General features: G+C 45.4%; 1 protein-coding gene across 6 annotated transcripts in view; it reads left to right on the forward strand.

The window, feature by feature from the left end:
• Nucleotides 1–16,422, forward strand: part of LOC119401923 (GTPase-activating Rap/Ran-GAP domain-like protein 3) — a 594,089-nt gene that overhangs the window by 483,963 nt on the left and 93,704 nt on the right. For all 6 annotated transcript variants that reach the window (XM_037668951.2, XM_037668957.2, XM_049417628.1 and 3 more), the window contains one exon: nucleotides 12,010–12,091. In XM_037668951.2, the coding sequence (XP_037524879.1) occupies nucleotides 12,010–12,091 (82 nt within the window). The remainder of the gene's footprint in view (nucleotides 1–12,009; nucleotides 12,092–16,422) is intronic.

The following is a 16,422-nucleotide window of genomic DNA, read 5'->3' on the forward strand; positions in this document are numbered from 1 at the left end:
TATCACTCAGTGCCGTGTTAATAGGAGAATACATAAGTAAAAGAAATTATTATAAAAATGATTAATAAGTTATCTACCGAGTAATGTAAGCCAAGTTTTAATAATTTTTTATAAAGAATATGTACCTATGTGCAGTTACTATTAAGAAGTACAATATACGAGTCGACCGGGTTATTTCTTGTGTACATGAGAGATTACAATTAGCCTTTGAAATTCGCAATTTTAACAGCTCCTTAACGTGTGTTTGTGGACTTAAATGTACGACGTAAGCTTGCACCAATAAATGAATGAATTTTCTCGGCGGCCAAGAGTGTAATTAAGCGTGCTGATTTGAACGAAAGGCGCGCCCACTTGCTGCATGAACCAATGAAAATGTTCTCGCTGTTTTTTTTCTTTTGTTTTTTGTTTTCGTGTTTGAAACGACTTATTCTCGCTTAGTTTTATCATCTGAGGGCCCTTTTATCAGACAGCCACCTTTTATCAGGCAGCCATTTCAGTGACGAACGCGCTAAGGTATGTGCAAGATTTTAAATTAAGCTTAACTTTTTAGTTGTATGATTGTTTCTTTGTTTGGCAGTGTGGTATGCATGGAACAGTGTATGTAACTAGTGCAGCCTGCTAAGATCCCTTTGTGAGGCGCTGAGTATGCGAGAACGCCTATGAAAGTAACAGAGGTACGCGTCGTTTGCTCGGGCAGAACATTACAGTAACGCTGCAATGTTTGGCATTGTGTATATTGTATATATAGTGAAGGAGGGTCATACTTCTTTTCCCATCCTTGGAAGAAAGAAAACGATGTCGCGTTTGCCGCTACTCTGTTCTTGGTCAAGTTTCGCAGAGAGCTCATTATATTGTCCTGATCTTTCGATGATGGAACACTCGATGCAGTTACCTGTCTGGTTTTTAAAGGAAAGACGCGTAGTTTCAAGTATTTATGAAAAAAAAAACACAAAAAAAACATCAGCTGTAAAGGCGGCAGTCGCACGGCTCTCTCTCGCCGCCTGCCGACAGCTATGGAAAACAGCCGCTCAGGGAGGGTTGGTTGCCTGTGGGCAAAGCGGTTGATTTGAATGAAGGTGCCGTTTCGTCGGCTTGTTTTTCTTTCGTGATTTCACCATGGCGTCGCTTGTTTCGTAACTTAGGAAAAAAAAAAATCAAATGCTACACGTCGTCTTTCTATTGCCATAAGGAGATAAAATGGCAAAAAAAGGAGAAAAAGAATTAAAACAAAAGGCAGAAAGAGACCCACGTTCGTCTTTGCATTACGCCTGCGATTATTTATACATACATACATACATACATACATACATACATACATACATGCATACATGCATACATGCATACATGCATACATACATACATACATACATACATACATACATACATACATACATACATACATACATACATACATACATACATACATACAGGGCTGGGCAAAGATACTTTGAAATTGTATCGCGATAGAATACAGATACTCAGGCAAGGAGTATTGGAAATACAGATACAAGATACTACCACAATAATTGTATCCGATACGATACTTGCCAATTGTATCTTAAGATACTTCGATACATTCGCAAATCTGTTATTATAGACCTCTATAATGTATTAGCAAACGCCTATGCACAAAAAGGTTTGCTTGAAAATTTCTTTAATGACACCAATTTTATTTTATTTTAATCAAATGTCTTGTAGTACCTCAAAAGTTTTGTCCTTCTTCCTCAAGGTATATTAGTTTACTTCCGAAAGAACTTATTGGGGTTTGTTCTGGCTGCTTAACAGGACAGCTCTTCTCTGACAGCGGCTCTTGCTCCTCATGTTTGTAATCTATGGGAGTCACTGCTCAGCTATAGCCGAGCAGTTAGCGGGTACATCTAATCACAAGCATTCAAATAAGAAGCCTTCGCACGATGGCGCAAATACCGGTTTGGGGTTTTACCTTGTCCGTAAAAGACCGTTTACGCAATACCAAATCAGCAGTGTACAGCAGCAACAATGCTGCTAGCGACATTTTTCGTGACGCATTGTGTGTACGTAGAGCTCATAAAACTGCAACGACTTTTCATATTCTACTTATCTGCTGGCGTAAAGCGTTCGTTATCGATATAGCCACTAACGTGCAGTCTTTTAACAATTTTTCTTCAACGACATAACTTGTGTACCCCAGAAACGCCTCATACCTATTTATTGGTACGTGGTGGCACGTGGTGGCAGTTATTTTGGTAGAGACGAAACTCTTTTTATTGGGCGTACTTGTGCCAAGTTAACTAAGCTAACTCAAAGTACAAGCGAAGCATGCTGTACACTGATAGCGGCAATAAAAGTCGTCGGCCGTCGGTGATCTGATCATCGACGGAACGCGTCGTCTTTTATGCATACATCGGCGATCCAACTTGCGTAAGCTCCTGAATGAACTGGAGTACCCGCGTTTTGTGCATAACTATGATAATTGTTGCGGTTTTACATCACAAAACGACGATATGATTATGAGGAACGCCGTAGCGGAGGGCTTCGGAAATTTTGACCACCTGAGGTTCTATAACGTGCACCCAAATCTAAGTACACGGGCCTCTAATCTTTTGCCTCCATCAAAATGTGGCCGCCGCGGCCGGGATTCACGCGTAATCATAAAAGAACAATCTGAAACAATCGTGAAGATTCCGAAACATCGCGGCGCGGCTTGAGCCGAGCGCTGCTAACAATTTTCTGCGGTTTAAGCCCGATCACACCAAAATAATGAAATAAGAGCGCGTGGCAGTATAGTTGCACAAATCGTCGCAGGGCACCGCCGTATTCACGCTATTGCCACTGCTTCGATCACCTGGCGATTGGTAATAGTAAAAAAAAAAATAGAGAGGCATAAAAAGGAAAGCAAATATAAATATAATAGAAAAGCCGTTCCGTATGAAACATTCATAGTGAATAAGCATAGAAACACGATACAGGCGGCAGCCCTAATAGCTATGGCAATTAAGCATGAATTATCGTCAACTTACCTGTTAAGGTAAAGCAGAAAAAACGCTTAGTGCCTATGAAAAATTGCCGGAAACGGCTCGTTGTGACGCTTATGAGAAAAACGAATAATTTGATATGGCAATGTTTCTCGAATCCCCTTCCTAACATCAAGCTGCCCCCTATCTACTTCCATTATTATAATGCAAACTCAATTTCGCTATTTTACTCAGCAGCAGAATGTTTGGTACTGTATATTTAATGCACGCCTGTTCACATAATTACATATTTGTTTTCAAAATAGCCTTGGCGGAACAGTAAGCTCAATAAAAATATAAATGTGTAAACAGTAGCAGAAATAAAGTAGACACTTCAAAGTAAGAATAAAGCAGAGAGCTTATTTTGACAGCACGTTACAAAAGTCATATTGCAGTGAACAGACCGGGAAAAAAAACTGTTCAGAGCCCTAGGTAACGTCCGGGATGCAAGAAAAGGACAACTAAGACAGGATTTGTGCTAACAATTAAATTATGACTTCAAAAGCTCTTTGAATAAAGATAGCAGGAAGATAATAATAATTGTTAGTGTTTTACATCTAAAAACCACGATAGGATTATGAGGGACGCCATAGTGGAGGGCTCCGCAAATTTAGACCACCTGGAGTTGTTTAACGTCCACCCAAATTGAAGTACACAGGACTCAATATATTCGTCTCCATCGATAATGCGGCCGCCGCGGCCGGGATTCGATCGACAGCAGGAAGGAAAAGATACGGTACACGAGGATTTCTTCTGCTAGTGGTGCTATAGTTGGAATCTTATTTGCACATGTGTGAAAGCCACGAGACGCAAAGCGGCCCTATGATTCAGATTTCGTAACGAAGCACCACGCAGGACAGCGGCATCAGAATTTACGCGATAACAGCCCCGCGCATTGTGCTACACGGCGCTGGACAGTGGATTAGGGTAAGTGTCATGGCAATGGCACGAGTAAAAAAAAAAAGAAAAATCGAGAAAACGAAAGACACGTGAACTAAGCATAGACGTTCGCGCGCCTGTTCTGTCGAGACTGCGCGGGTGCTGTCATCTTGCTCTGCTCCACGAAAACGAACACGCACACCCCATCGCCTGCCCTCACTGGTAGACGCTGGCTGAAAAATGAAATTATGTCACTGCCCTTAGTTTTATTCAAGCAGCTTAGTGGCACCGGTACCAGTTTTAGAAGCAGAGTTGAGCCAGTGATCATTGTTTCGTACGGTGATGTTCCTATAGGAGTATCTTGTATCTTAAAATACACGATACATTATTGAATGTATCGGAAATACAGATACAGATACTCGTCTTGCGAGACGTATCGCGATACAGATACAAGATACCCAAAGAGTATCTAAGATAGTATCTAAGATACATGTATCTTCGATACTGCCCGGCGCTGCATACATACATACATACATACATACATACATACATACATACATACATACATACATACATACATACATACATACATACATACATACATACCCAGGCAGCACAGCACATTGGTCCAATATTGTTTATACGTTGGCAAACGATGGCCCAATGATGGCCCATACAAACCACTATAAAACCAATGTTGGCAAGCCAGCCTACAAGGATGCCAATAATGGTCCATCTTTGCCAGCCTACATACAATATTGGTCGTGCTATTCTTTGAGGTTGGCAACAACGGCCCATGGTTCCCGATGTAAATACGATATTGGCAGGACCAGGCCGTATGGATGGCAATATTGGGCCAGCTTATCCATTGGTAAAACAATATTGGTTAAGTAATGGCAGTAGATCGGATATGTTGTCCAGTCAATCTGACTGGTTAAACAATATTGGACGGCCAATGCTACGCGCCGGACAATATTGTCCAGACTTACACGTTCTCGCTCCAATGTCTTAAACACTGGCAAGCATATGCATGATTAATCGGCAAGAATGTTTTTTTCCCCTTTTACCATCACTGAGGGAAGGTTAGCCCGAATCGAGCCACCACCTGCATGCACGCTATTATGAAAATCACTTTGTCCGGCATCCAGCGCACCTCAAAGAAGATTTCTGGTTACTTATCACCATAGGCGTGCGCAGGGTTCCCCATTAGGGGGCGCAAAGGTTCGTCGCAGCGCCCCCCACCCTACTAAGAGGTTCGTCCGAATTAACCGGGTTGCGGACAGGTATGGCCGAATTAACGAGAGTGTGATGCCGTTAAACAATAAACATGCTTGCAGGGACCAGAGAACGCGTCCTAATTATCCGACTTTCCGAATTAATAAGTGTGGAATTAACGAGCTTTTACTGTATAAAGATGGCAAAAACAGTCCATCGTTGTCAGCCAACAAACAAAACTGCAAATTCCAGTCTATAAGAAAGGGAACAATGGCGCACACAGGGTCTTGACTTTTAGGTTGGCATTTAGTGTGGCACAAAATATATGCTAAATAGTTGGACAAAATTCGTTTTACAGATGTTGAGCAATGTAAAATAAGTACCAAGTTCTCAACTGAGTTTTGCGCGCTGTTGGAAATACATCTATGAGAAAGGAAACACAAAACAAAATCTCACTTTGCAATGCTTGTTGAAAGTTAACGTTAATTGTGTGATACAGCCAGCGTATACATCGCAACTGTATAAAAACAACCAAAAAACCCTACTTTTACATTGATTGAAGCTGTACATAGCGTTGACGAGTTAATGGAGTAGAACAGAAGTCATCTGCTTCGCAATGGGCCTCTGCGCTGGTGCGCCTTCTGCGCACCGCACACGCACCGAAATTATTCTCACGGCTTTATTAGCGGCAAACAATCTAAACATTTCATGTGACTTCAACCACGCTGTGTATTTCGTGTTTGCTACACGACTGGTTGGATTACAGGATTATAACTTCTTTGTGTGCGCGCTCCAGCGACGTGCTGTCCAAGACTACGGTATCGCCCGCGGAATCTTTAAATAATCGATGAATTATGTTTGCACTTTCAACGCTTCACACAACCAGACGTGTTCACTTTGAATAAATGTTCTCGGTGATCGGGAGGCCGGAGAAGCAGCGCGGCGCCATGTTTTGCTCCGGAATTTCACGCGTCCTCTCCTCGCGGCAGTGGGGCAGCGCGGTGGTCGCTGGTCATAAAACACTTGTCACTTGACGGCTGCTCCGCCCACGACGGTTCGCTTTCAATGCCTTTGAAAACGAGGGGGGGGGGGGGGGGTTGAGGGAGATGGCGGGAGACGACGGCACCTCGGAAGATGCGTACGCGTTTCGGCCCCTTCTGGCCGGCGGCTATTCTTCGTCAGTCAGTGGCGGTTACTTTCCCTCGTTCGGGCTCCCAGCATCGGCGGGCGCGCGCCCCTCAGTATCAGGGTTGCCAGGTTGGGCTATAAATAGCCAAATTGGGCTACTTTTTTGTGGACTTGGCGGGATTTTTTGTCGTTGGCTATTTGGCTACTTTTGGGCTATTACCTGCCTTCGCTTCAAACGCTTGTTTTCCAGTGCCCTTTCTCCTCTTTAGTGGTGGTTGTGCCCCAAGTTCGTTGTGAATCAAGTGTTTACGTACACAGTTATCTTTACTTCACTCTTTCTACTATCCTTTACCTGTGCGTTTGCATTCTTTAGGTATCAGCAGCCTCCACCAGACAATTACGGTAGTCAGTAATAATGAATCTATTCCCTGCCTTTTAAGGCGAAGCTTCCTTTACCGGGTTTCACGATGCTGCTGAGTTGTTCCTTCTCATGGCGAATAAATTTGTGGATTTAAATTTAAAGTGTACATGATAGCACGCACGAAGTAACTTGGAGCCTCGTAACGTTTTTCTGTGCTATGCCTACTATCACCAGATTTTACGCATCGCCGTTGATTTTAAAGGATATAATTTACCGCTTTACTTTAGCTTAGCTTGATATGGATTTCAACACATGCTCTGAATGTGATCCGCATCGTTTAGCTTTAGTTGTTCGCTTTAAACCACAGCCGCTACATAAAAAAACGTAGCGGCCGTGAAATACCAAACGAGAAATTACTAAAAACATTCGTCTCCTCCATGGGGTTCTACATTCCTTTGACTACAATCCTCACATTGTGTCGTCACTTCAAAGAAAACAAATTAATAAAAAGCCACAAGAAAACAGAAATTCTAGCAAATAAAGTGACATTTCCTATTTCTACTACCTGCACCACACACGCGATCTTGCAAGCAGCAGCACAATTGGAGACATGTATCAACTCTCTCTGTATAAATTATAATAAATAGAAACCTTTATTTTATATTTCCTCTCTTTGGCTATTTTGGGCTATTTTATATTAATTACGTTGGGCTACTTTTGGGCTATTAACGGGCGGAAATTTGGCGGGTAGCTCTCCGAGTACCTGGCAACCCTGCTCAGTATTCAGTCGAGAGTCATCGGGAAAAAACGTAGTCGGATACCGAGACAGGATGCCACGATTCTACGGATACCGAGATTCGACGGCGATGCCACAGTGAGAAGGCAGCTGCCCTGTTCTTCATCGGACCTGACTGTTTTGACTTTTGAAGAGCGATCCGCAGATGAGCGCCGATGTGTTCTGACAACTCGCAAACATTCCGCCGGATTTTTGTGTTCGTATCGCGTTCAGTAAGTCGTTTTTCTCCTTCGTCGCATGTTACTTTCCGTGTTGTTCGTAAGTGAAATGTGTGCTGCGTTTATTATTGTCTACATTACCGCGTAAGTTTTTTTTAAATTTGCTAGTTTGTGAATACCGATGTGGGGTGCTTTATTGTGCGCTTCGAAGTAGGTTGGTTAAGTTCTCGCCCTCAGCGATGTTGTCAGCATTTGCGTGTGCTATTTTGTTCTTTTCTCGCGTTGTAGTGCGTCAGCTTAACACCCTTTTTTCATTTGCCCTTCGCCGCTGGATTCGCGCAAAGAAATGATTTGTAATACACAAATATTTATTAGTTGTGAAGTTGTCGCAGACTTTCAAGCTCTTGCCGCAGTCACCTTTTAATTAATAAATAGGCGATGAACTTTCTGGTAGTTCAAGGTGGTTATGGATCTCGGCTGTATCGAATGTCTGTTCACGTGTACATGTTCATTTATTTCATTTTCTATCACGCTTCGCTTTTCACTGACTTGCTTTTGAACCTTCGGTGAACTGACAAATCAAATAAGCGCTAACACCTAGGGAGGCTGTGTGTGTTTGTGAGTGGTCCCGTTTCCCCGATTTCTAATATAAGGACGTTATTGAAGGTAATTAGTGTAAATTCTGTGCAGCTGTTATCTGCCAGCAAGCGGTCAGCAGAACAAAGCGCGAAATGCGAAATTATTTTCAAAACTTGCAGTATCTTTGCCATATGTATACATGCAGAATAAACTTGTGTGTACTCTCAGCTTTTGTACGCTCATTATCCCTGCTGCTTGCCTAAAAGCAAAAGCGTGGGCAACATGCATTTATTTACGTGCACAAAAATCTACCTCACGTTAAACTACACATTCAGTGGAAAATGTTTTCATTTCCAGCGTTAAACGCTGGAAATAAAAGAACGATGGTGCAGCCAACGACAAAGGCTGGCAAAAAATATTGGAGCTGCCAATATTTATACATGTTGGCGATACGTACGACGAACAATGTTGGCTACAGCCATCCTTGCCATTATTGGCGATATGTTGGACGGACAATGTTGGCTACAGCCATCCTTGCCATTACTGGCGATATGTTGGACGGACAATGTTGGCTACAGCCATCCTTGCCATTATTGGAAAATCATTGGCATCCAATATTGGACCAATGCACATTTAGGTGTAGCAAACCCCCAAAAGCCAACGCAGGACCAATATTTCTGCCAATGTTTACCAACATTGTTCCGAGATTGGTCCAATGCCGGCGTGCTGCCTGGGTACATACATACATACATACATACATACATACATACATACATACATACATACATACATACATACATACATACATACATACATACATACGTAGAAGGCTTGGCGGCCTACATGCGCCTTTATATCCCACACCTTACATCTCTTTTTCATGATCGCCTCACGTTATCACTTCAGGCCAGAGCAGCATTCGTAGGGTCAGTGCCGCCATGCATTCCAATTTTCCTCGATTTGTGCGCGATCATGCATTCCGGGATCTCAGGACTGGGCTATGATTGCAGACCGCAGTTGCGCAGCGTGAGCTGTGTCTCGTGCGCGAACCCACGAGACACTCTAGGCCGATGTGGGACGCTGCTTTTCTGACCGGCGAGTCTCTGATCGATTCTGAGCGTATTGACACGGCTGCGTCTGGGCGTACGAGAGGATCCGAAAAACCCGCGTTCTTCATCTTGAAAGGCGCCTGCCTGACGCATACTTTTCATCTACCGTCGGTGCTGATTTTTCGCGAGCCTCGTTCTGTGTCATCGCTGCGGACTAGGCACGAGTGGACGATGGCAGGCTCCGCTTTTTATAGCGCACCTCTTCTCCGACCTGCGCCATTGACGCAAACGAAGCTTCGTATCCGGACCGAGGACATTCGCTGCGCGCGATGAGACCGCGCCTCTGCCGCTACTCAATCTTGGCCGCGGCGTGAACAAAATCACGCCCAACGGCTCCTTTCAGGCGCATGAATGTGTGCACCGCGCGGAGACGTGAGAAGCCCCGAGCCGCCGATGATGAAAAGAATGAGCGCCCACAATTTCGTCATCGATCGTGCCAAAAGTGACACTTTTGCAGTCTTATAGCTTTGTCGATGCTTCTCTCGAAGCAGCAGGAGCAGGCTTTCGCATTCGACTGAATTTGCAGCTCCGTTAAATGCGTTACATGTTATGCATATGCGCCTGGGGAAGCTTTTTTCTTTCTTTTCCCTTCTATCTAAATATACTCAACTCAGCAAGACATTTTATCATATCCGCGAGGCGTGTATATACACTCTCCATTGGACCTTCTTCCTCTTCCGGCGTTAGCGGCCGACGCCCGAGCGCTTCGCGATACCTGTAAACTTTCCTGGGAAACACGTGCGACAGTATTTCTTGCCCAGTGTGATCTGTTTTCTTTGTTTGTGTGTGGTGGCGCCCCGGGATCAGTGTTTGCCACTGGCCCAGGACGTCAGCGTTTCTCACGGCTGCCTCTGTCTGTCCCCCTTCTGTCCCTGCGGCCCCTTTCGATCGCCGTGCCCCGAATGATCCCCCCGGACACCTCCGTTCCCCGGCACCTGCTACTCAGAGCTGTGCCAGCCGGCTCGCCCGTGTGCCAACCGAGGAAGCCCTCAAAGTAAACGGCAGTTCCCTCTGTTTGCCACCTCCCTGCAGCAGCGACGCCCTCTCGTGGTCGCCGCTTCGAGCCTCCTCCTGTTTGCCTTACACTCCTGCGCTGCGCCGCTTCCCGGCGTCTGCAGAAAAGCGATGCTGCACGATCCCGCTTCCTTCGCTCGCAATCTTCGCGCGCCTCCTGACGTAGAGGGATGAGTGGGGCTTAGACCCCGCTTGTGCCCGTCAAGCGGGCCTTAATTGGGACACAGGCCATATCTGGCCCCCCTTTTTTATTTTCTCTGTTTCTTTACTTTTTTTCTCAGCTAAAAGGAATCACCAGTGCGAAGCGCAAGGAAAGAACCGTAATTCTGTGCGGCAGTCGTCCTGCACGATTAGGGAAGACGCGAGGCACAGCGTATGACAACAGTTGGAATTGTGTCCATGTGCCCAAATAATGCTTTTTGTCTGCTTCTCTTGCTCTACGTATTTATTTATTTATTTATTTATTTATTTATTTATTTATTTATTTATTTATTTATTTATTTATTTATTTATTTATTTTTGTCACAATAGACTGCGTCCTTCGTCGAACCTGTGCCAGGATGTTAGACGTTTCTGAAATGACCCCGTACTTGTCGTATAGACCTCTGAACCAACTCTATACCACGGTCACACTGCGCTGCAATTTCGAAACCGTTATTTTCCTCACCTCCCGTTTGCTATTCTGTGCAGTTTTGGAATTTGTGCGCGCCTGTCGAGGCCGTATACGGTCTTCCGACAGTCATCTGCAGACGAGGAAATAAAAGTGAAGATTAAGATCAGCGCGTATTTTTGAAATATTGAAGGCCGTAATAAAGAATAGACTTGCGAATTACGCGAAGACGTCTGTTTATACGCAAGCCAGCATTTCGCTCCATTCCTGTCCGTGTTTCTTCCATCTAAGAGCGGCGTATCGGAGCACCGGCGGGCGTATAGGGTTGTGCAGCATTGTCTGGTTGCCACGGCGCCGGCAACCGTGCAGACACGAGCAACTGCCGTCGCTAAAGTGCCAGGAGTGTTCATTTGGAGGAGCGGCTCGAAGCGCCGAATCACGCGTGAGCTCCGCTGCTAGGTGGAAGGTGCGCTCTGTGTTAGTCGTAGAAACCGCTGCGGGCATCGCGTATACATTTGTGGAATGCACTGACAACGTCGTCCTGCACCTGCACATTCACCTTTTCACGTCAGGATGACAAGAAGCGCTTAAAGAATGTCGTGCCTGGCTTCGTCATCTCCGAAAGCACTGCCTTAATAACACCGTGTTTTCGGAGAGGTACTCAGAGGTGGGCGGCATTACCTCTGCCCTCCAATTCAATACACTAGCGGACGTAGTTTTTTCGTATCTGAAGTAGAATACAAGGTTGAGTTAACTGGCGAGCGGTCGTTGTTAAAATCAGCGCGTGTCTTCCTGCTTCTGTGCTTTTTTTTTTTCACGCTGTTTTGTTACGATGGTCCCATACTCCTGCTCCCTCACTAAATCGCAATCTGGCATGGCTACGCACGAACCACGAAAGAACGCGCGTCGTGTTTTAGTGTAGCCGCAATTGTTGTTACGTGGCATGCACTTTCGTGCATCACCTAGCTCTAATGCTTTCATTTCTTTCACGGAGTCATTTATGCAGATAAAAGCAAAGATGTAACGCATTATTTTCCGCGGTACGTCGCCCTTCGAAGCGTGCACTATACGCACAGTGCTATATTGATGTATACAGCCACGGCATGCCAAGGCACTTTCGAGCACCAAAAATTTTCCCGTCTTCTATTTTTTTTTTCTGCCCTGCAGCTGTTCGGTTCACCGAGTACGCCGGTGCTGGAGAATCCAGAGTACCAAACCCGTTGGTACTTCAAGTACTTTCTTGGCAAACGTAAGTATACGTTCTGCTTCTCTGGTGTATATGCTATTTGCCTGCTCTACTGGACATCTCGCCAACCCTTCAAGCTCTTTAAACACAGTCACTTTCTTGGCATGTTGTCAGCATGCCAAGAAATTGCCTAAATGGTGCTCGACAAATAATGTTTGCCTTTTGCATGAGCAAAGTATGCATGCGCCATTTCCTGACACCGGCAACTATTTGAAGAAAACTGGAAGGCTCGTGAAGCAAAAAGGCTGCAACGTCCCCGGCCTGGACAAGACGTTACTGTCACCTTGTGTGTCAGCCACCATCAGTTTTTGTTTTCTTTTTCTTTAGCCTTCTTTAGGGTAAAACATGCGAGTAGTGAAGCAGCCGACCTATTCTCTGCTCCAATCCGCATGCAGCTATCTTACAGAAATCAATTTTGAACAAAACAGATAAGCGTGCTGCTCACTTATATGACCGAACGGCACAGATGAAACCAGACAGGGCATTGCGCTGTCTTAGAGAAGACAGTCTATTGTCTTGTCTGGCTCATCCGTCCCGTCATTTACGTTGGTTCAATGTTATGCTCAGCTCATGATGGCCAACGTAATGGACGTAAACCAGCAAGCGCAGCTCAGAACCTTTGTTCTGCTTGCCCTTCGGAACAAATCAAGCACCTCGTAGCACCTTTTCTTTGCGTTACCATCTGCGAATCGGGGCCAGAAACTCTGCAACATTATCAAGCGAGGGCATGCAAATAGTCACACATTAAATCCGCTTTGTGCCTGTCGTATACCAAGCTAAAACGAACGCGCTATATCGCTGCCGTACCGGCATGTTGTGTGCGGAGTTGTAATAGAGAACACTGCCTCTATGTTAATCTGTTGGTAAGTCGGCGTAGCCAGGTAGGGAGGGAGGAAAGTGTGGTCACGCAAAAGCAACCGCCCACCTCCTCTATATCTAAACGACCCTGTAGCCTATACCAGGATGCCTGGAAGAAAACGACGTGCGACAACACCCGCCAACAATCCACCCCTGTCGCCGGCCCTGTTTAGTGCGACCCCATCCAAATAAATAAATAAATAAATAAATAAATAAATAAATAAATAAATAAATAAATAAATAAATAAATAAATAAATAAATAAATAAACAAACAAACAAACAAACAAATAAATAAATAAATAAATAAAATTCCTGGATACACCACGGTTCTTCGCCTAGCTCCTAGCATTCATTTTAAAAAGATACACACGTGCCACACTGAATAACTTGCAATATTCGTTCAATTTGGCGAAGACAAAGGCCTCAAGAACTTCGAACTATTGTTGCTAGCTGGCCAAAAAAGAAAAAAAAAAGACGATGCATAGCGGAATAGCGAAACGCACGTATCTAGGCGCAATCTGCTGTTTTCTTCCGCGTAAAACCTCGTGTTGCCACTTAGTGGCCGCAGGTTGCCGTGACTGGCATACATACATGTTCCTCCAGGTCAAAAATCTCGAGTCAAGGGGACTCGAGGTGCCTATTTACATACAGATGAATCGTGTAGACGACTTCGCCTTTTTCACAAATGCCGTACACCGAATGCGCAGTTGCCTGCGTTCGACTCAACGTCACATCCCGCGGAGGTCCCGCGAACTTGCCAAACTAGCTCTGAGACTTGAAACATTCCAAATGGGCGAGCGTCCAAATAGGTAAGCGATGGCACCATGGCATAATGCAAATGGAAAACTTTTATTGGCATTTGAACATGCAAACACCTGTAAAAAAAGCACCATTATCGATTAATTTTGTTGCTCCGTAACTCTCTACTGCCTGTTATCAAATTTTTGCGATTACACTGCATACGCCATATTTCCACTGTAATGGTACGGTAGCGAAAAGTACAAAGATACACGTATCTTTCACCTTTGCTAAGCATACTAACGGATGGCATCTTTTTCTTTTCTTTTTTTGAAATCCTGTCCTTACACGCTGTACATAGTTTAAAGCAATGTATTTGGTATCTGACACACACGCCATAAGAGTTCACGCCTAGCAAGTAACCATGAAAGTTTGTCCGGTTGGAATATGGGTTACTTATAAAAATGAGCCACCGAATCATAACACGTAAATTGAGCCCACAAGTTACGAGAGGAGATCATTGTGTCGAGGAATGCAAGCCGAGAGAAATGTCTTATAAAGGCTGACAACGTATTCCTCGAGGCTAAATCCACAGATGCTGAAATAGAGAAGCATATAACGGAAGCAGCACTTGGACGTTATCTAATTTTTTTTTTTCACGTAGGCACCAGAGGGATAAATAATATATCTGCGGTTGTACATGTCAACACCACTAGGGGCGTAGCCAGAAATTTTTATCGAGCCAGGTGGGGGGGTTAACCATACTTGGTCGTGCGTGCGTATGTATGTGTGCGTGTATATATACACATGCAAAATTGAATAACATGGAGGGGGGGGGTGAACCCCCGTTCTCCCGGCTACGCCAGTGAAAACCACAATATGACAATGAGTCACGTCGTAGTGTGAGGTTCCGGAAAATTCGACAACCTCGTGTTCTTTAGCGTGCATCTAAATCTAAGTACACGAGACTCTAGCATTTCACCTCCGTCGAAATGCGACCACCGCGGCCGAACTCAAACCCACGATTCTCGGGTCAGCGGCCGAGCACCGTAACCAATGTACCTACGCTGCGGCCAGTTACCACAGGGAGGATTGGGCCCCGACTGTGGGAAAAAGACCAGCGCCGCCACAGAAAAGCGATTGACGGCTTTCCTGATGATGTCACTGTGCACCAGCGAACGCAAGCGGAATGACGCCCTTCCCTGCCCATGTTTCTGCGTATATCGACGCTTTCATCCTTGTACAACATATATATGATGCGCTTAATGTCTCGGAGGAAAAGGAAACGCCTCATGAACATTGGCGTTTTTCCCTTCCTGCGGTGCTTAAACGTCTACTTCCCACGAATCCTAGCTTTCCTGAGGAAAAGCATCATCCCACGTTTCGTCTCTTAGTACCGGACGTTTGTTTGCCTGCTGCGGTGCCGCAAGCCAACTCACCGCGGGAAGCCGCATGGTGAAAGCCGCAGGCGCGCATGCCGGCGCAGGTTCTCGTCTTGCTGCTGTCTTTTCGGCCGACGATGACGATGCCCGAATAAGTATGACTTTTTTTTTCTCTTCAGCGGCACGCCATTCACTTCTGGCTGTCGTTTCCCCGGGCATTCTCGGCGCAGTTTGTTCTTCGGAACGCTCATTGAGTACAGCATTCACGGCATTGAGTTGTGTTCTCCCGGAATTCTCGGGCGCTCCGTGTTCTTCCCAAGCACGTACTCCCCTTTTCACTCCAGTCGCGCTCACCATCTGCTGTCAGGACCGACACCACTGGAAGACATAACCGTCAACACACGTGTGCTTCAGCGCGCAGTTCGGTGCTCGGGCGTCTTTTCAGAAGGGGGAAAAAATCCGCACGGTGGTGGAGTCGCTGATATAACAGGTCACGTTCTCCCATACCGTTACTGGGGCACTATTGAAGCAGACTTAATTTCAACACAGTGTCGTGCTTACTTTTACCGCAGCTTCTGCGCGTTCTTCATGCAACTACTGTTGCCCGGAGGCGTGTCTCACGTCTGGCGTCGTTCTGTTTTTTTTCTTTTTTTAGCTTACTGCCACATTTGGACATGCTAGAAATAATCATAAAAGAATTGCACAGCGTACGTTATAGAAATTCAGGGCTGCCCTTGCGTGGGTATACTTCGAGGCAAAAAAAAAAAGGATGAAGTGTGTATTGCTGCATACGTGTTGTTCTGATCAGCGGCTGTGGGATAGCAAAATGGAGCTCTTCCAGGAACCAGAGGGGCCTGGCCAGTATTTCGACGAAAGGACGACAGGGCCAACAGACATCAATGAAGACTGTGGCCCCCCTTCCCCAACCACATTAATCCCTATTCCCCAAAATAAGACGTATAAAGACGTATTAAAAAAAAGCGGCTGAACGAAGTAGTAGTAGTAGTAAAAACGTTTATTGCCTATATAACGTTTCTGGGCAAGTGGGTGGGGTCCTCAGTCCAGGGCTCCACTGGCCTTTGCGGCTCGCTGGGCTTGGTTTAGTTGGCAGACTCCCATCGACGAAGCTTCTCGAATTAGTCCGTGACAGGTCGAGCGGAGGCCATTATAACAGCTGTGGCGGCCATGCGAAGAGCTCTAGGGATACTGCGACGAAAGCGACGTTATTGGCTTAGCGTCTTGAATTGGGCTGGTTGGTAAATACTTGTCTCCTGTGGTCTTCTTGTCTCTGGCGTTGTTTCATCGTCTAAGTTCACAACTTACTGGCGCCCAGCAATAGAAATGACAAGCGGAGG

The sequence above is a fragment of the Rhipicephalus sanguineus genome, chromosome 1, assembly GCF_013339695.2.
Source record: "Rhipicephalus sanguineus isolate Rsan-2018 chromosome 1, BIME_Rsan_1.4, whole genome shotgun sequence".
Taxonomy (NCBI): Eukaryota; Metazoa; Arthropoda; class Arachnida; order Ixodida; family Ixodidae; genus Rhipicephalus; species Rhipicephalus sanguineus.